Raw genomic sequence first — 25,846 nt, 5'->3', positions numbered from 1 at the left:
CGCGGGGCGCTGGGTTCGATCCTCAGCACCACATAAAAATAAAACAAAGATGTTGTGTCCACTGAAAACTAAAAAATAAATATTAAAAAAATTCTCTCTTTCTCTCTCAGAAAGAAAGAAAGAAAACAAACCAATTTAGTTTAAAAATGGGCAAAAGACTTGAACAGACACATCACGCAAAAAGATATTTGGATGGCAGATAAACACATCAAAAGATGTTCAACATCCTTAGCCGTTAGGGAAATACCAACTTAAACCATGTGGAGATACTACTATCTAACAACTTGGCTTGTATAAAAATATGGGCTAAGGTTTTAGCTCAGTGTAGTATACAATAGTATATACCTGCCTAGCATGTGTGAGGCACTGGTTTCCATCCTCAGCACCACATAAAAATTAAAATAAATAAATAAAGGTAATGTGTCTATCTATAACTAAAAAAAAAAAAATTAAAAAGCTAAAAATCCCAAGGATTGGAGAGGATACAGGGAAGCTAAAAATTTCAGTTCGGGAAGGAATGCAGACTTGTATGGCTTAAAAATAATTCTTAAAAATATTTTAGCTGTAAAGCTAAACACACTTACCTTTGATCCAGAAATACCACTTCTGGGTATAAGAATCCAGTCTTAAAAGGTTACATGCTCTGTGATACCTTTCCTTATGAGCTCCTTGATAAAACTATGGTGAAAGAGAACAGATCAGCAATTGTCAGAGGTTGGTGGGTAGGGAGGGTATGACTACAAAGGGAAGGGCAGAGGGAGTTTTCTGGGGTAATGAAACTATTATGTATTCCTGTTTATGGTGGTAGTTACACAAATCTAAATATGCGCTAAAATTCATAGAACTTTATGAATCACTCATAAAGAGAGTCGGTCTTACCTAATTAACAAACAACAAAGAGAGGCAAAAGTTATAACCCTAGCTGAAAACCTGTCCTAGACTTTCACTTGAAGGAAGCCAGGAAGTATATAGTTATAACAACTAGATGAAAACAGAAAGTCTGTTCCCTCTAAGATTTTTTCTTCTAGACTTTTTAGCTCAAATATGCTAAACATGACCATTTTTTAAATGATATATCAAATAGTACATAATGCATTTGTGTTCCGAAAGCAAGACTAAATGACTTTAATTTTTAAAAAATATTTTTATTATTGATGGATCTTTATTTATTTATTTATTTGCTTATATGTGGGGCTGAGATGTGAACCCAGTGACTCACCCATGCTAGGCAAGCGCTCTACCACTGATTCACAACCCCAGCCCTTAAATGACTTTAATTTTTAAATGTGCTTTTAAAATAAGTTTCCCCAAGGTTGACTCATAGTCCAGTAGGGAGGGAGAGCATGGAAGGATTAGATGAAGTCTAGATAGGGAAGAGGGGTGGGTGGGAAAGGGAGAGGGCAAGGAATTAGCAAGGATGGTGGAATGTGATGGACATCATTATACAAAGTACATGTATTAAGACTTGAATTGAGTGTCAACATACTTTATATTCAAACAGAGATATGAAAAACTGTGGTACATATGTGTATTAAGAATTGTAATGCAAAAAAAAAACACCCAAAAAACAAAGTACATGTATAAAGGCATAAATTGGCATGAACATACTTTATATACAGAGATATGAAAAATTGTGCTCTGTATGTGTAATATGTAGTATGTATTTAATACATACTGTTGTCATGTATTAAAAAAATAAAATCAATAAGAGATAAAAAAAAAATTTCCCCAAATATATTCCTTAACATCTCAACTCTCTACCTCCACCACCACAGCTTGTGTGTATCCCATTCACAGAGGTTTTTTCCTACTTTTTTCTCCTGAAAATTGTACATCTCTAGGTGGATATAGTAGTAGATGAGAAGCAGGTTTTATACAGCTGATATGATCACTCACTGTATAGACAAGCTTGAAAAATGCTACCCAATCTGCCAATTAATTAATCTGAAGAGCAGCCAGTCCCAGGAAATGTTTACCCAGAGAGGGGTGGGTGGTGGTAGGAATTGAGTGGGAACCTATCTATATTTGCATGAAAATGAAGGTGCTTAGGAAACCCAACTTCCTTTTGTGGTAAAGGTAAGATTGCCTGGATCACTTCCCTAAAAATTTTTTGGCCATTTTTAGGAAGGAAGCCTTTTAGGGAAGTGGCTCTGAAAGATGAAAACATAGTGAAGTTTAGAAAAATAAATTAAACTCTGGACAGAGTAGAGAGCAAGTTCAGTGTAATATGGTTCCTTTGACCTGGCATGAAATATTCTAAATTCAGGAGTATATGATGTAGTGATTGTATAAATTTTAGAGCCATATAAACTGAGTTCAAGTCCCATCTCTGCTTAATAGTTGTGTCATTTGAAGCCAATCATGAATCTTATCTGAGCCTTATTTTTCTTATTGTAAAATAAAGACTATGATGCCCCTTTATCTCAGGGAAGGTAGCTCTCTCTGCTTCCTCTAGGCGGGAAGGAGACAGAGTGGTAAGGAACTTCCAAGATTGCAGAATGTTCCATGACTAAAGGACTGCTCAGCCTTTTGTTTATTTTAACTTATTTTTCTTTCTTTCTTTCTTTTTTAATTTTTTAAGCTACAGATGGACACATAAAAATATCTTTACTTATTCATTTATTTTTTATATGGTGCTGAGGATCAAACCCAGGGCCTCATATGTGTGAGGCAAGCACTCTCTACCACTCAGCCCCAGCCCCAGCCCCAGCCCTAAACTTATTTTTCAACAAGGGACTATAAACAAGGTTTCCCCTCACTCTTCTAGATTGACCACACTCTTTAAGTGAAGTGACCTTGACCATAATAGTAAAGAGATATGAAAAATCTCTTTACATAAAGACTGGAGCCCACCCTGGGATTTCTTTGGCTATGTTTTCTGTACCTCAGAAGAAGTTTACCTATATATCACTGCAGGGTAGGGGGTGAAATGGACATGGAAAATTGAGTTGTAATAGTCAATTATATTAAAGAACTGTTGTTATTTTTTTAAAAATTATTGTAAATAAATATTATTATTATATTATTATATATTTATTTACAATAATATATAATAATAATATATATATAACAAAATTTACCATTTTGACAATTTTATTGTTAACTTTTTAAAACATTTGTGCTTTCAAAAATTATTAATCTTTTAGAGCTACATACTAGGGATTGAAACCAGAGACACTTATACTCAGATACATCCATGGTCCTTTTTATTTTTTATTTTGGAACATGTTTTTGCTAAGCTGCTGAGGTTGGCCTCAAATTGCAATACTCCTACCTTAGCCTCCTGAGTTGATAGGATTATAGATGTTTGCCACTGCTTCCTACAAACCAAAAATTTTACAGATAAAATTTACAGGTAAAGGGCTGGGGATGTGGCTCAAGCGGTAGCGCGCTCGCCTGGCATGTGTGCGGCCCAGGTTCGATCCTCAGCACCACATACCAACAAAGATGTTGTGTCTGCTGAGAACTAAAAAAAATAAATATTAAAAACTCTCTCTCTCTCTCTCTCTCTCTCTCTCTCTCTCTCTCTCTCTCTCTCTCTCTCTCCTCTCTCACTCTCTCTTTAAAAAAAAAAAATTTACAGGTAAAATGGTATGGTATCTGGGATTTGGTTCAAGGTAATTCAGGGGGAGCTAGATTGATACCAGGAAGGAAGAACTCTAGCCTCATAGCACATGCAAGAAGGGCCTTTTTCTAGAAGTTAGCTTTTTTCCTAGGGTTTAGCTTTTTTTTTTCCTTTGTTAGATGTTCATTTGGTTTCTATCTTTATTTGTTTTTTCGTCATAGAACTCTCAGAAATTGAGCCCAATGTATTCCTTCGTCCATTTCTGGAAGTGATTCGCTCAGAAGATACCACTGGCCCTATCACTGGACTGGCTCTTACCTCTGTCAACAAGTTCCTGTCCTATGCACTTATAGGTAAGAGCTTATACTTTGTTAGATGACTATAGCACTTTATTTCTTGCCTCTCTTGGGTTGCTGAGGCCTTAGTCAATAAGCGGATGATACTGGAAAATTTCTCAGCCATCCCTTTCCTTGTAGAAGAGAAATATGATTGTTATTGTTACTCATCGTGCTAATTGAATGGGGTTGTGCAGGCAAGAATGGGAGGGACAAAAGTTTACCCTACGACTGTGGTATCTCTAATGCTTTGAGAGTTAAGGGTACGATCTGATTTTATTTATGTAAATGTATGTATGCATATCTTTATTTAATTTATTTGTATGTGTGAGGTGCTGGGGATTGAATTCAAGGTGTCACACATGCAAGGCAAGCACTTTTCTACTGAACCATACCCATCCCTAAAGTTATATTTTCAAATATTAATGTATTCTTATTGTAAGAAGACAGATAATAAAGAAGTATCTGAAAGAAAAGTTAATTGTTTCTCTTCTTTCTCAATGTTCCAGCCCCTTCCTTAGGTAAATAGTGTCTGAATATTTCTTTTTTTTAAATTATATATATTTTTAATTGTTAATGGATCTTTTATTTTATTTATCTATTTATCTATTTAGGATTGAACTTAGGGCTTACACATGCCAGGCAAGTACCTTACCACTGAGCCACAACTTCAGCCCATGTGTCTTGAGTTTTCTTTTTTCTTCTTTTTAATATTTTTTAGTTGTAAATGGACACAATACCTTTATTTATTTATTTTTATGTGGTGCTGAGAATCGAACCTAGTGCCTCACACATGCGAGGCAAGTGTTCTACCACTGAGCTATAGCCCCAGCCCATGTCTGAGTCTTTCTATAAGTAAATAGGTAAATAATGGTTTGAATCTGTTTTGGGGTTTTTTGTTTGTTTGGTTTTTGGTTTTGGTACCAAGAATTTAACCCAAGGATGCTTAACTACTGAGCTCACATTGCCACATTCCCACCCCCACAACCCTTTTTTTTTTTAACAATTTGGTTTTACTAAGTTGCTTAGGGCCTGGAATTTGTAATCCTCCTGCCTGAGCCTCCGTAGTCACTGGATTACAAGCATGTGTCACCACACCGGTTTGGTTTGAATCTTTCTGTACCTTCTATACCACCTTCTGTGTGTATATAAATATGAAGTTCTGCCCCTTTTAAAAAACAAAAAGGATTATGTGCTATATATTTTCTTTTTTGTTAATTTAAACATACATGATAAAATTATCCATCTGATTTATCTTTTTTATTGTAGTAAAAAATAAATAACATAAAATTTTTGCTTTTAATCATTTTTAAGTATATAATTCAATGGAATTAATTATATCCACAGTGTTGTCCAGATATTTCCACTATTTCCCAAACTTTTTATCTTTTATCACTCCAAATAGAAAATCTAATGATTAAGCAATAATTCCCCATTTCTTCCCTTTTTGCCTCTGATATGATTTTTTTAGTAGCTATGAGAGTCCCATGTTATAACAATTCATTGACTCATTATTTAATATTTAGATTATTTTCTTTTTGGGGCCATTATAAAGCTGAAATAAACATCCTTGTTCATATGTTCTTATTTACTAATTTTACTTTTGTATGAAATATTTCTGAACTTGGAATTTCTGGTTTAAAGGCTAGGTGCATATCACATTTATATAGGTATTACCAGATTGCTTCCCCTAAAGGTTGCAGCCTTTATTTCCCCCATCAATATTTGAGAATTTCCATTTCCCCACTCTGCTCTCAGCTCTGAATGTTTATCAGTTTTCTTTTTTGTGTGCCACTTTGGTGGGTTAAAAAAACCAAACTGTATTTTGTTGTGTTGGTTTCCATGAGGTTAAAAGTTAGAGTTTCCTCTCCTTTGCCTCTTTTTTCATTGAGTTGTTTTGGTTTTTCTTATTAATATGTTAAGCTTTTTTGTATATTGGGGATATCAACCCATTATCTATCACAGTATTACAAGTCTTTGCTTCCAATCTAGGCCAAACATTTTACCCAGTCAGTAGTTGATCTCTGAATTTGTTGATGGTGTCTTTTTCTTTCTTTCTTTCTTTCTTTTTTTTTCTTAATTCTTTTTCAGTTGGTCTAGTCACTTAGAATCCTGAATTCTTTTTCCCTTATTACCAATCCATGTGCAAGGATGAGGAACATTAAAAAAAAAAAGCAGCTGTCTTTGTTTCTAAGAAGGGAGACAAAGAAAATATAAGGCTCGGGGCTATAGCTAGCTAGAAAAGCAAATGGCCTTCTATTCAGAGCAATAAAAAAACTCTTTATCTTTTTTAGAAAGTTGGATTTACTAAGCTAAAGCATTCAGGATCCTAAGCAGGAGTCTTGGGTTCTGAATAAGTACATCAGCCTCTGAGGGCACTAGTCCCAGTTTCACACTTTTCCTAAACAAAATTAGGCCCAGCCACTTCCAGCCTTGCCCTGAGCACCACCTGCAGGTTGCGTCTCTTCACAGCGTCCAGCAGCTGCCCTTCTATGCCTTTTTCTGATCTCTTGGTGTTGCTCTCCCCCTTTCCTGAACTTGGCAGACAGGCTGGTCATTGGAGAACTTAGGCCAGCTGGTCATTGGAGTTTCCTGTGGTGGGAAAAGAGAATGCTGGAGGTGGTGACTGCAGTGGCATGAGAATAAGAGCAGGAAGGAGTGTATGAAAGCCAGATGAAGTTGGCAAATTTCCCTGAAGCTGGCCCCAGAGTGGACAGAAAAGGACATTCTGAGGATAGGATCTAGGGGACAAGGTCTTTTAAATGGTCTCAAGACAAACGATTATTTTTGGAGGCTTCCCTCCTAGAAAAAACATCCCACACCTCTGAATCCTGTAGTTCAAGGCTCCTGGAATTCTTTTAGGTGCTACTCCAAGGACTGGCCTTTGGTTTGGCCACACACAGCTGGTAGATCAAGACTTGTGCCACTCTACCCAGCTTGCTGAAAGGCCCTGCCTGTGGTTCTAAAGGCCTGTCACTAATACCTGCCTTTTTAGAAAATGAACTTTGCTGCTTTGTTCAAGCTCAAAGGATAAGAATACAAAGAGATCAGTAGAGATTAAACCACCTTAACGAAGAGATTACTGAAAGAAAAGAAAAAATGAACCCCAGAAGCCTTGTGAAATGAAAGCAAGGCTGCCATTCACTGAGCCCAGATATGCCACACAACACTGAGAAAGACGTGTCTTTCCTGTGTCAGCACTGTAGGCCTTAATAAGGACTATGAGAAAAGGCTTGGACGAGGGCCTGAGAGTATGGAATTTTCTCTACTGATTGGGAGAAACGGGAGGAAATAGGGTGATAGGAAGAGGAGCTGGATCACCCTGTTGTGCTGTGTATCATGAAATGCTTCCCTCTGCATAACCTCTCAAGTAGCCACTCTTGATGCTCAGTGGAGGCATTCTATAAGTAGGACAGTCTTTGATACAGTGTCAGAGACTACATTGAAGGAGAAAAAGAAAAAACAAATGAAAACTACTTTTAAACTAATGATAGTCTCTGGCTCATTGTTGCAGGAAAAATGCTTGGGTCTCTCAGCCATCTCCATTCTCTTTAGAGGAACTCCATTAACTTTAGGTACCAAGAAAGAGAAAATGTCAAGAATGTCTTCTGACTACCACTTTAGATTAGGAGGTGCTTCCTTCATTACATCATGCCACCTTGGGAGCAATTTTCCTCTTGTCACTTTTAGAGCTTTATGATGTGCCTGCCTTTCTCCCCTACTTATGCTCTCCTTTCAGGACAAAACATCAGTGGCAAGTCCTTCAGAACAGACGTGGTGCTAGAGCCAGCAATCTAGGCAGTTCTGCAGGACTCCCATAGGTCTTGATGGAGGCAACTTCTTGGCCTACTCCTTGTGGCTATTTTTTTTTTTAAGAGAGAGGAGAGAGAGAGAGAGAGAGAGAGGGAGGAGAGAGAATTTTTAATATTTATTTTTTTTTAGTTCTCGGCAGACACAACATCTTTGTTGGTATGTGGTGCTGAGGATTGAACCCTGGCCGCACGCATGCCAGTCGAGCGCGCTACCGCCTGAGCCACATTCCCAGCCCCTCCTGTGGCTATTTAACATAGGTGTGGGAACAGAGTTCTCCCTTGGCAGCATTTGTGTTCATTTCCAGCTTAATGCTGGTTGTGTGACCTCCAACTTCTCCCCTCTTCTTATTCACAGATGAAATTCTTCCTACTCCTCCAACTGGTTAGCCTCCAGTCCTGTTTAGCTTGTTTAGTTTCTTTCCTAATACCTGGCTGGTTAAGCTGGCAATAAGATTCTTGCTTAGTGGGCCATGTTGTTTTAAATAAGAATGAAACAAAAGAGCTGAGCACAGTGGTACATGTCTATAATCCCATATACTTAGGAGACTGAGGCAGGAGGATCGCAAGTTCCAGGCCAGTCTGGGCAACTTAACAAGACCCTGTCTCCAAATATAAAATAAAAAGTGGATATAGAGCTGGGCATGGTTGTGCACACCTGTAATCCCAGTGGCTCCAGAGCATGAGGCAGGAGGATCTCAAGTTCAAAGCCAGCCTCAGCAAAAGCGAGGCACTAAGCAATTCAGACCCTGTCTCTAAATGAAATACGAAATAGGGCTGGGGATCTGGTTCAGTGGTCGAGTGCCCCTGAGTTCAATCCCCGTTACCCCCCAAAAAGTGGATATAGATATAGCCCCAATGGTAGAGTGCCCCAAGGTTTAATCCCCAGTACTACAAAAAAAGAAAGAAACCAGAAAGACCTCTGATCTGCTGTCATATGGCACCCAGATAGGACTATTTGGTGGCAGTGACCATTCGTTTCCTCCCTCTTCTCCTCCACCTCAGTTGTGCCTGAAATACAACTCCAAAAGCCACCAGAGAGAGAAGCAAAGAGAAAGGCTATAATTTTGTCATTCTAAGCTCTGTCCCTAGTTGGTGCTTTCTGTAGGCCCAAAACTCATTATTTCCAGGTCCTACCTTTATAAATTGAGTAGCTTAATGCCGGTGATTCCCAATATGTAGTCCCCTTGCCAGCAGTATTAACTTTACTTGGGATATCGTTTGAAATGCAGATTCTTAGGCCCCACTCTAGACCTGCAAAATCAAAAACTCTGTAAGTGGGCCAGTAATTTGTATGTTTAATAAAGTACTACGAGGTAATTCTCCCATACCTAAGTTTAGGAAGTACTGTTTTATCTAGTGGGATTGTGCTGAGGAACTTGCTAAAGCCAATTTGAGGCAAAAATCCTCAGGTACTCAAGGAACCATAGGTTTAGGAACTGGAGAGGAGAAAATCAGAGTCTCTTAAAGCAATCCATAGACAGGTTATCTCCTTTTCTCTCTCTTCTCCATAATGTTTATTCTTCCCTTTCCTTTTTTTTTTTTTTAACTCCCCTGGAGCAGATCCCACACATGAGGGCACAGCAGAGGGCATGGAAAACATGGCAGATGCCGTCACCCACGCCCGTTTTGTGGGCACAGATCCTGCCAGCGATGAGGTTGTCCTGATGAAAATCCTTCAGGTAAGCTGGAGGGGAAAAGCAAATTAGGATAATGGCTAGGGACTGGTGCCACAGTTCTACTTACCTAAGGCAGCAGGTAGCATGGAGCAATGTTTTGACTCTACTGGAGCCTAGGGACCAACTTTATTTCCAAACAAGCAGCTTGCATACCCAAAGTAAAAGCTCTTTCTAAGGAAAATAATTAAAAGCTTTAAATGCATTGATATCAAATACCAAAAGCCCTTAATACACTTGTACCTCTGGCAGACTGTATTTGTGTCCATCTGTTGGGCTTGTGGGCTAGGGCTGGAACTACTTCTGAATTATGTCAGGGTTTTACAGAGGGAAGAAACAGTTCCCAAGCCAAGCTTTGGAGAGACTTTCCTATCAGGCCGAAGTGAGCTTGCCAGTCTTGCTAACCTTTTTTTAAACTCGCTCCTGGGCTGGGAATGTAGCTCAGTGGTAGAGCATTTGCCTAGCATGTGTGAGACCCCAGGTGTTGCAAAATAATAACTTTTAAAATAATAAAAATTCGCCCTTCAGTATTTCACTAGGAGATTGGACAGTCACTAGGCAGCTTTTCTTCCCACAGGTAAACCTCTTTTTTTTTACCCAGCCTTCTTTGCCATCTTCTCTTTGTTCTGACAGGTTCTAAGGACTCTCTTACTAACCCCAGTGGGTGCCCACCTAACCAATGAATCTGTGTGTGAGATTATGCAGTCTTGCTTCCGGATCTGCTTTGAAATGAGGCTCAGTGGTAGGTACTTGAATACTGGCTCCTTCACGATTTCTGGGGCCAGTTATTGGGTGTACACATAAGATACTGTCTCTGAATCCCAAAGAGATGGAAAACTCAGGACTTTTTCATCATCTACTCTGTGGAACCATAGAGATCTAGAAATGTCTAGTAGACAGCTGTGAAAGCTAAAATAGAGACCTCAACCCATTATGCCAAGATAGGAGTGTAGGGATGGATCCCAGACTGTCTCAGCCCCAGCACCAAGTCTCCCTCCTTGGGGATTCTGGGATTGACACCAGCCTGCCAACACCAGAGAATGTGGCTACAGTGCTCCCTTTTTCTCTGACTCAGTAGTGCCACCTAGTGGGCCAGTGAGATTATGGCTACCAGGGTGAGCTGGAGCTGGTTTTAATAAGTTTGGCATAATCCTTGGTAAACAAGGTTTGGAGGGGAGTCTGCTCTGAGAAGCCTCCTGATAATAGCACAGCAAGTAATGACACCTGTGTTATTTGTTTTTGCCTGTGCAGAGTTATTGAGAAAATCCGCAGAGCACACTCTCGTAGACATGGTGCAGCTGCTCTTCACAAGGTAAACCTGCTGCTGTTTGCTTCAGCCCTGCTGCCCAGGCCTCTTGAGTCTGCCTGCTTCCATACAGTCACTTCAGGGACTTGTCCAACCCCACAGCCACATCACAGGCCACTGGGATTATGAATCGGCGTAGTTCTCTGGGCCCAGGGTTAGTGAGCAAGGGAGGAGGAATAGGGAGCTGATTTAGCCTCAGGAGGAGGAGGAGGCAGAGTGTTATTTATTCTAGGCTGACAGACCTAGTTCTGCTTTCTAAATTTGTGTCTGTTTCTCTGTTGGTAGCAGCTGGGAAAGAGAATCCAGAAAATAAGTCAAACTTAAAAGAGTATGGAGAAGGTTACTGATTGCTGTGGGAGAAAGCTAGGCTAGGGTGACCACCAATCATGAGAGCTGATCTGCTATCCCTCATCTTGGTTTGCCCAGGAATGTCTTGATTTTAACAAAGTTCAACATCCTGACAAATCCCTCAGTCCCAGGCAAACCAATATAGTTGATTTCCCAAGTTAAGGCCTCAGACTAGGGCATTTTCCTAATAGACCTAACTGCCTATTTCATGTATCTCCTTTCAGTAGACTCTCTTTGAGAAGAGCTGAATTGATGGCTTTAAAACCTCTCTCTGGAATTTCTTTTCATTCTCAGATCTATAGATAATAATCCTTATTATCTAGACTAGACTGACCCCAGACCATGATACAAGGAGTTTCTTACTCCTTAGGCTCAAATTTACTGGTTTCAAAACTTGAACCGGCTTTTTACTTCTTGCTGTATGCCTAGTCTCCTGGGATTTTGATAGTTTGCCTTCTCCCCATCTCTTTGCTTTCAGCAATACTTTCCAAAGATGAAAAGAGGCTCCCCACTCTGAGGGCACTTAGTCACCTTGCTCTAGTGACTACCTTCTTTGTCCAAGTCATATATCCCCCAATTCCTTTGGCTCTTTGATAAAACTCTCAAGAGTGAAATTAGCCTGCTTCTCTAACTAAATTTTACTAAAAGACAGGGATGCTCTGATACAGAGCACCTTTGGCTGTAGTTGGCAATTATAGTCCATGGGATTCTCTATCTTGTAGGTTACCTCAGTTTAAAGAAGAACCCAAGAGTTATGTGGGGACCAACATGAAGAAGGTAGGATCTGCAAGCTGATATGCTATCCCTCATCCAAACCTTAATCTCCCAATTTCAGTGCTGTGGCCCTTGCTTAGCAAAGACATGCTTTTGCCTAGACAGTTCTGCTTGGAATCTGCTGTCCTTTATTGAGAAATCTATTCTCTCCCAGATGCTACTTCTTCCCAAACTTTTTCTTTCTGGCCTTTGTTGATCCACCACATAAACTGGTGAGCCAGTCCTTTATGGAAATAGAGTAAGTCCATCAGACTGGCTAAAAAATGTATGTTGACAAAGGTAAAAGTCCAGCCATCCCCTCAGGGCTCATCCTTGACAGCAGGTAGGTATCCTAGAGAAGCTGTGCCCCAATTCTACCCTAATACTGGATTAGACAGGCCACATGCCTGCTATATAGTCTCTGTTGAAGAGATAAATCAAGTCAAACTCCAAATCAAAGGATTCTCAAACTGCTACAAGAATGATGGTCAGAAGGATGGCCTCTTTCTATCTTGAACTAAAGCCATGGACTTCACAGGCCTCTGATGAGGATTCTGCTTGTAGCCCTAAAAGGCTCTACCCATGGAGATAACCGTTGGCTGTTCAGTGCATGTACCTGACCTTCCCCTGTCCCCTGCCATCCATTCCCATTCCTGCCCTGTGCCCTGTTGGCCTGTGTCTGAGTTTATTTCACTCTGTTTAAATCGTGCGTTTGCCTGTCTTTCACAGATTTCTCCATGTCTCCTCAACAAACTGGAGCTAAGTAGTGGGGAGCAGACCAAAGCCCTGAACCAGTTAGAGAGGGTACTACTCTTTAAGAACCTCAAGGTCTCTCTCCCTCTCCCTCTCCCTCTCCTTTCCCCTTTATTTATTTATTTAAATGTTTATTTTTATATGTAACACCTGGGTCCCATTTCTATTGTGTAGAGCACAACTTACCCTTCCCTGGTAACACAGCTTGGCTTTGGAAGAGTTGCATGTGTTTGTAGCTTTGCAGTGTTGGGAATTCTCCTGGGGCCTCTTGATTGCCTGGAGGCAGAAGGAACCCTTGAATTTCATATAATGAATCTATAGAGGCTGGGTCCTATTATCATCTTGTGGGGAGGCTGAAGATACACCCTTTATAGGGGAACTACAGGGACCTCCAAGCAAGACCTTTTCCTCTTCTACCCTCTCCCTGTCTCACAACTGGCATAAAGAGATTAAACAACAGTCCCCAAGTCAATTGGGATACCTGAACTGGGTTTGGAGGGAAAAGATAGTCCATCTAGTGGGGCACTTTTTATTTCTTGGTTTCAATTAAAGGGATTATTCTGAGATTTATATCTGTAGATTAATAAGAAACAAATCTGGTGCCAGGATAGCCCAGAACATTAGGAATACCTTGGGATCTGTAAAGATGCCCTTTGTCTCTTCAGAGTCAAGATGCATGGGAGCTTATGGCTAAAAATTATCCAAGTCCCCATATCATTGCCCTAGGAGGAAGAAGGAGAAAGAAAGATATTTATCTGCCGCAAAAATATGCATGCCAAAGGTGTGGATGGTGACATCTCAGTTATTGAAGATAAAAATAACTCTCTGTGTTTGTCCGTTTGTCTCCCTACCTAGGTAGTATATGGGCCTGTGTCCTTTTTGAATGCATTGTCTCAAGTTTCCTTTGTGTGCTTGCATAGTCTCAAGTTGTAGGTCTCTTTGGTGGCTACCCAGCATGCTGCCATGATTATTATCCTAGGAACTGCTCTTTTTTCATAAAGATTTTGCTGGCCTTTTTAATACAGTTTTGTACAGATAAAGTAGGGTAGAGTTCCATGAACGCCTACTGCCTACCCTGCACCAATGACAGATAACACCGCTATACTTTTAAAAAGTTGAGGCATTTGTGAGAACAGACAGCCTTTTCACAACTACTCTAGCTAGCAGGCCAAGAACACTCACTAAAATGACCAGGTTAGAACTACCTTTGCAGATGATAGCGGGAAACAAAGAATGATCCTAATATGGAGGGAATATCAGTGATGATAGTCATTCTCAGTGGAAATAGGACAGAAATGTGGGAACCTCCTGGAGAGAAGAGCTATTTCATAAAAGTGAATATAGTTGTTAGAACTTTTTAAGCTCAGCGACAAATACCAGTAAAGCCAGGAGGTCCTTGTTTTTCCTCATTGATCTCTTGAGCTTCTTTTTCTTCAACTTGTTTGGCTCACTGTTCTCCCTGAACATTTTTATCATAACTTGATCTGGCTGAGCTCCAGTGATTCCTGGAAAGAGCATCCTTCTGTTTCCTGTTTAGTTATAGAGCTCAGAACACTTGAAGCTCATTTTTAGGCATATGACTGCAGGTATTTTGGAGATGCAGTGACCATGAGTGTAAATCTAATGTGAGGCTGCTGCTGTTATTAAGAGCTGGGGGAAAGGCTCAGCTTTTGCACCTATCTCCTTTATTGAAAGGAGTTTTGGGTAGGGAAAGAAGAATTATGTGATTCCTAAGCAAGAGATCAAAGATTACCCAAGCTCTAGGAGTTTTGGGGAGCTTGAAGAAGGGAGCCTATCCCCAGATATCAGAAGGGATTAAACAATTTTCTTAAAATTGCGTATAGAAGGACCAACAATTAAAAGGTCAGGAGATCCCATTGCTACCAAAATTGGGAGCAGCAGAGAGCAAGGTAGCAGCATAATATGACCCTATATCCTTAACGCCACAAATAACCTGGAATGCCACTCCTTTCCTAACTCTAAGGAAATTAGTCTTTGACCAATTTTTTTTTAGTATAAATTTTTAATATAATTTTTTATACCTTTATTTTATTTATTTATTTATTTGTATGTGATGCTGAGAATGGAACCCAGGGCCTTGCACATGCTAGGCGAGCACTCTACCTCTGAGCCACAATCCCATCCCGTCTTTGACCTATTTGATGTGGAAATTCCAGAGAGTAAAAGATATGTTTTTGGTCTAGGTCCAATCTATAGAGCAATAAGAAAGCTTCAAGTCTGGACAGGAAAGAGTAGCCTCTCATAGAAGATAAGAACTAGGAATAGGTGGCTGTTTTGTAGAGTAGTTGAGGAATAAAGCCCAGGAGTCCATAAGCCTATAGATCTGAGGTGATTGGCAAAAGAAACCTGCCCTTACCCTTCCTGCAAGAGAGTCATGAATTGTCTATAGTCATGCATTGTCAGATAGCCTGCTTAATGTAACACCCAGGACCTAGGGAAGCAAGTGATAATAAGTGTGACAACTGGCCCTGTCAATTTCCTGCCCTGAAGTAGAATGTTACTTTCCACACATAGGCTGCTATGCCACCCTGAAATGGCAAATGTAAAAGCCATGTTAGAGGAACAGGAACATAAACTGATGATCTAGATTCTTAACTCCAGCACAAATTGGGGTTATAGGCTGTTTTCTAGAGGCCAGAAGGACTAAATGAAGAGAGATTTCTAGGGATAGAGTCTTAGTTCGAATACTCTTAATTTAAGTCCTAATGAAGTGTGATATTTCCAGCTGAAAATGAGAGCAGGAGGCATGAGTGATTCATCCAAATGGAAGAAACAGAAGAGATCCCCCCGGCCGCCACGTCATATGACCAAAGTCACACCAGGTACAGAGCTGCCTGCCCCTACTGGAACCACCTTATCCTCAAACCTCACTGGTGAGTGTTCTGGACTACTTCCAGGTAGAAGAAAATCTTTTTTTTTTTTTTTTTCTCTCGGGGATTTTGAAATGAAAGACAAACCAACTGAGGAGCTTGGATCTTTTTGCTGGTAGCAAAAAGGGAAACTCTGGGTTAAATCAGACTGTGACCATTGAGCAACCTTCCAGTGTCTTATAGTTGCTTTCCTTTCAGAGGAACTCTGCTGTAGAGACAAGTACATTGTCTTGTACTTAGAGATAAATATGAGATAAATATGCAGAGCCCCAGTACCATGGAGGGTATGTATTGCTATGCAGTCACTCTCTTTCAAGCTTCACTTACTTTTCTTGGCAGGTGGCATGCCCTTCATTGAGGTGCCCACACCCATCTCCTCTGCAAGTTCAGAAACTGCCTCAGCAGTGGTCAGTCCCTCTACAGACAGTGGCCTAGAATTCTCCTCCCAGACTACCTCCAAAGAGGACCTCACTGACCTGGAGCAACCTGGCTCTCCAGGGTATAGCACAGCTGCAGAGCCTGGGAGCAATGAGCTAGGGGTTCCTGAACAGCCTGACTCCCAGGTATTGCTTTGGTTTTTATTTTGATTTTGATTTATTTATTTATTTTAGTTTTAGGTGAACACAATCTTTTATTTATGTGGTGCTAAGGATCGAACCCAGTGCCTCATGCATACTAGGCAAGCACTCTACCTCTGAGCCACAACCCCATCCCTGCTTTGATTTTCAAAGGTCCCTCTCCAATCTTCCACTGTGGGAATTGGCTTGATCCTTTTGATTTTTTATGCAGACCTTGGCTCAAAAGAAGGTTGGGGTAGTGGTTTTCCATTTCCCAAAAGTAGTCATGCTGCCCAGAAGACCTACATCACGACTCACTATGAAAGAAAGCTGATAGGTTTTTATCAAGTTATACATACTGGTAGTACCTGGCCAAAGGGAGGGAGCTGGCCATCTGGCCGTAACTTTTTTTTTTTTAATATTTATTTTCTAGTTCTCGGCAGACACAACATCTTTGTTGGTACGTGGTGCTGAGGATCGAACCCGGGCCGCACGCATGCCAGGCGAGCGCGCTACCGCTTGAGCCACATCCCCAGCCCCGTGACTTTTTTTTTTTTTTTTTTTTTTTTAGTTGTAGATGGACACAATACATTGATTGATTGATTGATTGATTGATTGATTGATTTGTGGTATTGAAGATCGAACCCAGTGCCTCACACATGCTGGGCAAGTGCTCTACCACTGAGCTATGTGGCACTCCGACCCCTGGCCATAACTTTTTCTAGAAGGTAGTTATCCAAATTCTAAGCCTAGAAGAGCCTTTACACTCCTAGCTTGTCATAGTAGGTCAATGGTGTCTCAGAGACATTTTCTAAGTCTTTCATCATAGTCCTTCTGCCTTGAGCCATCTTGTATTGATTCATAAACCACTGAGCTGGCCCTGGCCCTCCAGTCCACCAGAGATTAACTTTAAGAACAGGTTCTTCAGGAGAGTAAGTTTCAGGTTGCTCTTGCCTCATTCATCCCTCTTCCTGAATTTGCTTGCTACTGGTCATATCAGGAAGGGACCCAGGTGGAAAAGGCCCAATCAGCATCAGTGGAATCCATTCCTGAAGTGTTAGAGGAGTGCACATCCCCTACTGACCATTCTGACTCTGCCTCCGTCCATGACATGGATTACGTCAATCCCCGAGGTGTGCGCTTTACACAGTCTTCTCAGAAAGAAGGTGGGTACTCTCTGGCAGGTTCTGTTCATCTACCTCTCCCATCCTACCTGCTAAGCTGCCTGAACCTAGACCAGTTTGTATCAAGGCCCTGGCCCTAGTTCTAGGCCATTTTCTATGCAGGAAATGGATTCAAGCCATAAAACTGTTGGCATGGATAGAGCCCTTCCCTAAGTTACACAGAGAGGAAGATTGGTGGATGATAGGAAGTGAGAGGGAAAGCCTTCCAGAAAGGAAGAATTGATCTTTCATTCTGATTACCTCCATTAAATGATACTAGTCTTATTCCTGGGCTTGGGGGTCGGGGAGCAGGTGTCCTTATCCTTGAAGAGAATCACTTACCTGATATTGCCTTGTATAATGCAGGGCAAGCTAGGTTGAAGCTGCAGGCTAGTTGTTTCTTAATAGGTTGTATAATACAGGGCAAGCTAGGTTGAAGCTGCAGGCTAGTTGTTTCTACTTACCTTCCCAGGCACAGCTTTGGTTCCCTATGGTCTTCCCTGCATCCGAGAGCTCTTTCGCTTCCTTATCTCCCTCACCAATCCGCACGACCGCCATAACTCAGAGGTTATGATCCACATGGGACTTCACTTGCTGACAGTGGCCCTTGAGTCAGCCCCTGTAGCCCAGTGCCAGACCCTCTTGAGCCTCATCAAGGATGAGATGTGCCGCCATTTATTCCAGGTAAGACCAGATTACTGGGCCCCTAGATGCTTTTCAGAATGTCGCAAAAGCACAAGGAGGTTTGGCTGACCATGTAGAGAGTAGGTCCCAAGAAAGCACCTCTTTCCCATTTGGCCAGTAGTCATAGTTAAAGGGTTCTAATAATTCTCCAAAGATTCTGAGCAATACAGGAAAGACTAGATATATTTAAAGCACAGCACCTCAATGGCAACTTCACCCAGTTTGCTTTCCTGCCTCTCTTCTGGTTGAGCCGTGGTCAATTTCAGAAACCTCATGACTTACCCTCCTTACCCTCCTCTATCTCCAGCTACTCAACGTAGAACGGCTGAACCTGTATGCAGCTTCTCTACGAGTATGCTTCCTATTATTTGAGAGCATGCGGGAGCACCTCAAGTTCCAAATGGAGGTAAGTTTCTTAATCTTCGAAGAAAAAATAAAGAAGGGAGATGTATGACGTCTTCAGTGGGGGCCAGCTGTGTCAGGCTGCAGTATGTGATATAGATGTAGGAGGATGATTTTAGCCTCCATGGTTTGGTTCATTCACTGGCCTCTGTTATGGAAAACTTCAAAGAAACCAGCGAAAGCTGGCTGACGTAAAATGGGAAAACCCAAATATGTGGATTGGAAGGTAAGGTAATCAGTCTCACCATGAATGGGACCTCCTCTTGCAAGTCAAGCCAGCCCTGCCCCTAAATTGCAAAAGAAAATTCTAAATAGGGCCAGGTCGGACTCACACAGAGAATACAAAAAGGGCAATAGACAACTTCTTTGGGATTAGGCATGTGGAAGAAAAACAGGCCTTATACCCCAACAGGGAAATCAGAGGGAGATATATTTGGGAATAGGATACCTTAGGTGTCTCTTAATACGTACCTCCTGACTGGGCTTCTGCTTGATGTTTTTGTCCAATTTCTGTTCTTATCTTGAATCCTTTCTCCACTCAAATGGTTGTTGCCAGATGTACATCAAAAAGCTCATGGAGATCATCACTGTGGAAAACCCCAAGATGCCTTATGAGATGAAGGAGATGGCACTGGAGGCTACTGTGCAGCTCTGGCGCATCCCCAGTTTTGTCACTGAGCTCTATATCAACTATGATTGTGACTACTATTGTTCCAACCTCTTTGAGGACCTCACTAAGCTGCTGTCCAAGGTGCTGAACACTATTACTGGTCTCTAGACTGGTCTATATTACTGAATGCTTCATCAAGGAAATTCTGGTGGTAGTGAATACACTACCTATAGGGATGAGAGCACTTCAGAGATGGGAAACTGGAAGAATAAAGGCATTTTCTTTTTTTTTCTTCTTTTTTTTTTAATATTTTTTTAGGGCTGGGATTGTGGCTCAGCAGTAGAGCATCATCTAGCAGACGCGAGGCTCTGAGTTCCATCCTCAGCACCACATAAAAATAATTAAATAAAGTAAAGGTATTGTGTCCAACTACTTCTAAAAAAATTAATGTTTTTTAAAAAGTATTTTTTTAATTGTAGATGGACATAACTTTATTTATTTTTATGTGGTGCTGAGGATCAAACACAGTGCCTCACACATGCTAGGCAAGCACTCTACCACTGAGCCATAACCCCAGCCCAAATAAAGTCATCTTCTAAGTAGCAGTGGAAAAATCATAAGTTTCGGGACTTGGGGGGAAATAATAAAGTGTGAAGTATTTTTCTAACCTCAAGTATAATGAATCTATATTTACTTTCCAGAATGCCTTCCCTGTATCTGGTCAGCTCTATACAACACATCTGCTGTCTCTTGATGCTCTATTGACAGTAATTGACAGCACTGAGGCCCACTGCCAGGCCAAAGTCCTCAACAATCTCACCCAGCAGGAGAAGAAAGAAACAGCCAGACCCAGCCAAGAGGCAAAAGATGGCACCAGAGAAGCTAACAATAGTGAGAGACATTTCTCTCTATCTCTCTGGCTCTCTTTGTGTTTGTTATGGTATTAGGGATTCTGTGCTTATCCCTTCTCTATTGACTGAGTCCTTGCTCCTGTTATTATATCACTTCTCCTGGAGTACACCCATTTCTGTGTTTCCAGGGTTTGCTGATTTGAGTCACAGGCCAAGTAGACAAGTTAGCAAGACTCATGAACTTCTTCCTTTCTCCTCCTCCCCACTTTGGTGTTTTTATAGGATTATAATTTCCTTTTGGCATGAGAAGAGGACAGAGATTAAAACATACAGGATTTCTCTCCTTAAAAGCTCCAGGCCTTGCTCTTTCCCATCCTCAGTACCTGCCTGCACTCTAACCTTCTCCATCTCCTCCTTGAGACTGAGGAGGTTGAACATCAGGGGAAATGACTGGGTACTGTCTTTGTTAAATTAAAGAATCTAATTCTTGGCCAACATGGATCAATGACTGCTTACTTTGGCTTGAATTTGTCCTGTCAGTGCTTGCACCTTGTAAAGGAGCATACAGATCATCTTAGCTTGGAACTCCCACCTCTCCTGCTGCCCTGCTTGGCTTCCCACCCTTAAGTCTTCATATATATATTTTTTTCTCTTACAAGCTGAGAGAGCAACCATTGATGGGAAAGCCATATGCATGGCTCCAGATGTCCCAGGCCTACATCCGCTGAGTGGAGGGCAGCTGTTGGCAGAACATGGGAAGCAGGGATGCAGTGATTTGGAAGAAACTGGTGACTCTGGGGGTGAGTATTGAGTGTCCTTGACCCTAATTCCCTCCCACTGGAAGTTGTAGTGGGGAACAAAGAAAGAGGGGCAGAATGGCCTAGGGCAGTGTTAGAGTGAGCCTTGGAAACTTGCTGTATTTTGCTGTGACTTGCTCTGGCTTCAGAGAAAGAAAATATTTGGAGTCCCAGAAGGTAGGATTTCTAGGGGTATTTCTGGTGAAAACGAAAAAAATTTCTGAGGTTCCTTCTTTTAGCAGAGACCTTCCAAAACTTCCAAAAGTTATTATTCTCTTATCAGTTTTTTTCCTTTCTTCTCTCATTTTTAGCTGACAAAAAGTTTATGCAGAAGCCACCTCGATTTTCCTGTCTCCTACCAGATCCACGGGAACTAATTGAAATTAAAAACAAAAAGAAGGTATGTTCATACATATATTCCCCAGTGTTCAGCCTTACCCATCTCTATCTGGATATCCTTTATAGGGTTTTAGTCCCAGAGGTTGAGGATGAGGGAGATCCCAGCTGCTCATTGTACAGCTTCCTAAGGTGGTCTTTGGGTATTTTGGGACTTAAGCAATCTCCTAGCTTCCTTTGAATTCCTTCCCTTACTCCTAAGCCATGTAGTTGAGCAGTGCTATTGTTTGCCTGGGCAAATGCTACTCCAGCCAAATGTTACTGGTAGTGATGACAGGAGTCCTGGGAGCTGGTGTCATGTGGGTCACCAAAGGTTATTGGTCATTTCTAGCTCTGGTGTAACGATTGGCAATAAAAGGAATTGATATTTATTCTGGTGCTTTAGTAAAGTTCAAATAACTGTTTTTGCTTTTGGTTTCTTAACAAAGTAAACCTTTTATTTAACCCTTTCTTTCTCTTATTGCCAGCCTAAGTGACTTCTGCTTGTGTGTGCCCTTGATTATAGGGCTATGACTAGGAACATAGGGAGCAGAGTCATCATCACAGTTAGTCCACCTTGACCTTCAAACCCAGGGCTTTAAGAAATAAGCAACCAAAGAAAGAAGGGAATCTAAGCCAAGCAATAAATAAGATGCTGTCTGTCAATAGATGCCACGAATGGGTATAAAACTAAAGAGAAGCCAGATGTATTGGCACACACCTATAATCCCAGTGATTCAGGAGGCTGAGATGAGTTCAACTTAAAGAGATCTCTGCGACTTAGTGAGACCTTGCCCCAAAATAAAAAATTTAAAAAGGGGGCTCTGAGGACATTGCTCAGTGCCACCTCTACCTCTATCAAGTGCCTGAGTTCAGTCCCCAGTACTACAATAAACAAAACACAAAAAACCCTGAAGAATTCTCTATAGTCTCTTTGCTGCTTTCCCCCTGATTCCCAAAATGGAGGAGGCTGTCCTGTGCATCTTGAGCACTTAGAAAAGGAATGACAAGGAGCTCCTCGTCCACTTTTTTTTGGGGGGGGGGCGGGGGGTACCAGGGATTTAACACAGGGGTGTTACCACTAAGCCACATTTTTAGCCGTTTTTATTTTTGAGACAGGGTCTCACTAAATTGCTTTGGGCCTCACTAAATTTGAGACTGGCCTCAAACTGTGATCCTCCTTCCCCGTCACTGTATTACAGGCGTTAACCACGAAGCTTGGTTCTTAAGACACTTTTTTTTAATATATATTTTTTTAGCTGTAGATGGACACCTTTATTTTTATATGATGCTGATGATTGAACCCAGTGCCTTCCACATGCAAGGCGAGCACTCTACCTCTGAGCCACAACCCCAGCCTTTTTAGCCACTTTTTTTTTTTATCTTATTTATTTTTTTGGTGGGGTTCTTTTTTTTTTTTTTTTTTGTCTTTTTTGGAACTGGGGGTCAAACCCAGGGCTTTGCGAATGTAAGACAGACGCTTTGCCACTGAGCTACATCCCAGCCCCCTTTTTAGCCACTTTTAATGAAACAAGAGGATGGGGTAGGGGAAGAAAATAGGGGAGAAAGGTAGGGCCAGTTTGACCCACTCTTAGTTGTAGTCACAAATAACCATGTCCTAGGAGCCCATTAGATGGCCAGCTATGGGTTGTGGTCTGACCTTGTCTGATTTAAGGGCAGAACAGCTCCTGACATTTGTACTATTTCTCCTCCAGCTGCTAATCACTGGCACAGAGCAGTTCAACCAAAAACCAAAGAAAGGGATCCAGTTTCTTCAGGAGAAAGGTCTCCTCACCATCCCAATAGACAACACAGAGGTAGCCCAGTGGCTCCGAGAGAACCCTCGGCTGGACAAGAAAATGATAGGAGAGTTTGTGAGTGACCGCAAAAACATTGACCTATTGGAGAGTTTTGTGAGGTGAGGAAACTATAAGAAATGTGAAGACCAGGGGTGTAGCTCAGTGGTTGAATACTCACCTAGCGTACCCTGAGTCCTGGGTTCCATCCCAAGCTCCTCAAAAACAGAGAAAGAAAGAAATGAGAAATGTAGTTTGGTGTTCAGTCTTGGGGAATAGGGCATCTCCCTCAAAGCAGTCTTAGTTCCTGCTGGTGACTAGGTCATATACTCTTCCCATTTATATTTGTTGGACCAAAAAGTGACTCTAATGAGATATTTCTGGAAACCCCTTCATTCTGCATGGAGAGCATTACAAAGGGATGGAGCAGGGTTCCAGGGGCACAGGTTTCTAGGCAAGTCTGTTGATGTGACAAATGCTAAAGTTAGAGGTTTTGTTAAGTATGACCTGGATCTGCCCTTTGCCAGATCCCTTAGCTTCCTCTGTTCCAGTAAGAGGAAATTAGGAGTAATGTAGCTAATAAAGAGCCCAATGTGTGCAGTTTCCATATGTCCAGGCTCTTCATTCTGCTTCCTCTCCCTATAGCACCTTCAGTTTTCAAGGTCTGCGACTTGATGAAGCTCTCCGCCTCTATCTAGAAGCTTTCCGTTTGCCTGGGGAGGCACCAGTCATTCATAGGTTGCTAGAAGCATTCACAGAGCATTGGAGGGTGAGTCTTAGTGACAAGGGTTAAGCCCTGGATCCCAGATCAGTTTGCTGGCTTCTCTGGCCCCCAACTAAAAATATCCCAGCTCCTATCTTCTATGAAGGCTGAGAGTAACATCAGTGAGCTTTCCATGGAAAGACCAGTTTCTATTAAGGAGTTGGCAAGAGGTTGGCCACTTTCTGGGTAGTACCAGAACTGACCAGTGGGTTAGTAGTGAAGATTTAATGGTCCAGAGAAGGGAATTGACACAAGCGGGGTCTTTGCTTTTTCAGAATTGTAATGGCTCCCCGTTTGCCAATAGCGATGCCTGCTTTGCCCTGGCCTATTCTGTCATCATGCTTAACACAGACCAGCATAACCACAATGTTCGCAAACAGAATGCACCCATGACCCTGGAGGTAAGGTCAGGAAATAGAAGATCTGTCACAGCTTTGGATATAACAGGAAGGACATGTAATTTCCAGTGAGCATGGTGGATAGGGTTCTAACCATGAGAATCAGGGAAGGCTGGCCAATCAAGAAGAGAAACTGGGTGGGGAGGTGGGTTCTTTCACTTAAAATTTCCTAAGTCCTATTTATCACAGACCCAGGAGTTCCTTGGGTGGGGCTTCAGCACTTGCACAAGTGGGGAAAAGCTTACTGGCCTATCTCTAGGAGTTTCGCAAAAACCTAAAAGGTGTGAATGGAGGCAAGGACTTTGAGCAAGACATCCTGGAGGACATGTACCATGCCATCAAGTGAGTATATATGTAGACTAGGGTAGCATCTCTGTTAAGGAAAACACATTGCTTCCTTTCCCATTTTTTAGAATGGTATCAGACTGTAGTGACTCATGTGTCCTGGGATTTGAGCTGGGCAGTCCAACTCTCTGATAACTCATTTCCTTCTTGAAGAAGACTAAACAACATTGGGACTATAGTACTCTAAGCAAGGGTTCAAACTTGTTCCTCTGCCCCCCCACCCCACCCCTTTTTTCACTACTAGGGATTGAACTCAGGGGTGTTTTACCTCTGATCTACATCCCCATCCTTTTCAATGTATTATTTATTTGTTTCCTTTGGTATTGGGAATTATACTGTGAGCCACTTTACCACTGAGCTACATCCCCAGCACTTTTTTTGTTTTTGTTTTTTTATTTTGAGAAAGAATCTCACTTAGTTGCTCAGGCTGGCCTTGAATTTACAATCCTCCTACCTCAGCATCACAAATCTTTGTTTTGAATGCAGTACTAAGGTTCATATTCAGGGCCTCATACAAGTTAAACATGTGCTCTACCACTGAGCTACATCCCCAACTCAAACTGCCCCTCTTAAGTGGGATATCATAGCCCCATTTACTGAACCTAATGCAGTTGGATTTTCCCATTTAGCTCACAAGGTACATTCATTCTCTGATAAGTAGAGAATTTGAGATGGGCACTGGAGGGTGATGCTTGGGTCAGAGATTAGAGTCTCTAGGAAAATTAGTTCTTTACTGTAAATCAGAAAAGTAGAGAGAATCATTTATCCTCTCACAGAAAGAATATGAGATCTTATACAGAACTGAGTGCCCCACTTAAAGACAGACCCTTGTCCTAGTTTAGAACAAGTCAGGTTCATAAAAGTGCCCTTACTACTCCTTCCCTTATCTCCTGATAGGAATGAGGAAATTGTGATGCCAGAGGAGCAGACCGGCTTAGTTAGAGAGAACTATGTGTGGAATGTGCTGCTTCATCGAGGTGCCACCCCAGAGGGCATATTCCTAAGAGTGCCTCCTGGTAGCTACGACCTTGACCTCTTCACTATGACCTGGGGCCCCACTATTGCTGCTCTCTCTTATGTCTTTGACAAAAGCCTGGAAGAGACAATCATCCAGAAAGCCATCTCAGGCTTCAGGTAACCCAGCTTTGGCCTTTGTCTTCACCTCCTCCTACCTCTCCAAACAAACATGGTAGCCTCCATGCCCCTTTGACTCCTGCTCTTACTTTCTTTAGAATGAGGTTCCTCCTAGGTTTATGGAGTCAGGCTGAGGCTTAGGAAAACTGAGTCTTAAACAGACTCAAGTGAAAAGTTTTTTCTGGGACTGATTGGGGAGGGGCTGCCTACTCTTCCAATGACTCTGTTTCTGGGATGGGGGTGACATTACAGGAAATGTGCCATGATCTCCGCCCACTATGGCCTCAGTGATGTGTTTGACAATCTCATCATCTCCCTCTGCAAATTCACAGCTCTCAGCAATGAGGTGAGTAGGGGCAGAGACTGTACTTGGATTTTCAAGGAGGACCTTTAAGCCATGGGACTATCCTTTTTGCTTATTTGCACCCATTCCTCAACTACATCAGAAATGAGACCATTTCTGTTTTGCTTATTCTGGAATAAGAATAGTGATGGGCTGGGGATGTGGCTCAAGCGGTAGCGCACTCACCTGGCA

The 25,846-nt window shown here is 41.7% G+C and overlaps 1 protein-coding gene across 11 annotated transcripts in view; it reads left to right on the top strand.

Annotated features, from left to right (window-relative positions):
* Nucleotides 1-25,846, top strand: part of Gbf1 (golgi brefeldin A resistant guanine nucleotide exchange factor 1) — a 125,228-nt gene that overhangs the window by 88,571 nt on the left and 10,811 nt on the right. For 6 of the 11 annotated variants that reach the window (XM_021731858.3, XM_078019718.1, XM_021731857.3 and 3 more), the window contains 21 exons: nt 3,787-3,918; nt 9,273-9,391; nt 10,019-10,127; nt 10,637-10,697; nt 11,762-11,816; nt 12,522-12,620; nt 15,292-15,439; nt 15,776-15,999; nt 16,994-17,159; nt 17,629-17,840; nt 18,148-18,246; nt 18,799-18,993; nt 19,554-19,743; nt 20,363-20,503; nt 20,812-20,900; nt 22,591-22,793; nt 23,317-23,440; nt 23,710-23,835; nt 24,092-24,174; nt 25,075-25,311; nt 25,564-25,657. In XM_021731858.3, coding sequence (XP_021587533.1) covers nt 3,787-3,918; nt 9,273-9,391; nt 10,019-10,127; nt 10,637-10,697; nt 11,762-11,816; nt 12,522-12,620; nt 15,292-15,439; nt 15,776-15,999; nt 16,994-17,159; nt 17,629-17,840; nt 18,148-18,246; nt 18,799-18,993; nt 19,554-19,743; nt 20,363-20,503; nt 20,812-20,900; nt 22,591-22,793; nt 23,317-23,440; nt 23,710-23,835; nt 24,092-24,174; nt 25,075-25,311; nt 25,564-25,657 — 2,906 coding nt within the window. Of the gene's footprint in view, nt 1-3,786; nt 3,919-9,272; nt 9,392-10,018; nt 10,128-10,636; nt 10,698-11,761; nt 11,817-12,521; nt 12,621-12,708; nt 13,327-15,291; nt 15,440-15,775; nt 16,000-16,993; nt 17,160-17,628; nt 17,841-18,147; nt 18,247-18,798; nt 18,994-19,553; nt 19,744-20,362; nt 20,504-20,811; nt 20,901-22,590; nt 22,794-23,316; nt 23,441-23,709; nt 23,836-24,091; nt 24,175-25,074; nt 25,312-25,563; nt 25,658-25,846 lie in introns of those variants that run through there. The other 5 variants (XM_040273642.2, XM_005333630.3, XM_005333631.3 and 2 more) reach the window with 3 other exon arrangements.

This window comes from Ictidomys tridecemlineatus, chromosome 1 (genome assembly GCF_052094955.1).
Source record: "Ictidomys tridecemlineatus isolate mIctTri1 chromosome 1, mIctTri1.hap1, whole genome shotgun sequence".
In the NCBI taxonomy this organism is placed as follows: Eukaryota; Metazoa; Chordata; class Mammalia; order Rodentia; family Sciuridae; genus Ictidomys; species Ictidomys tridecemlineatus.
The sequence above is the reverse complement of the archived record's forward strand: the minus strand, read 5'-3'. Positions and strand labels throughout refer to the sequence as shown.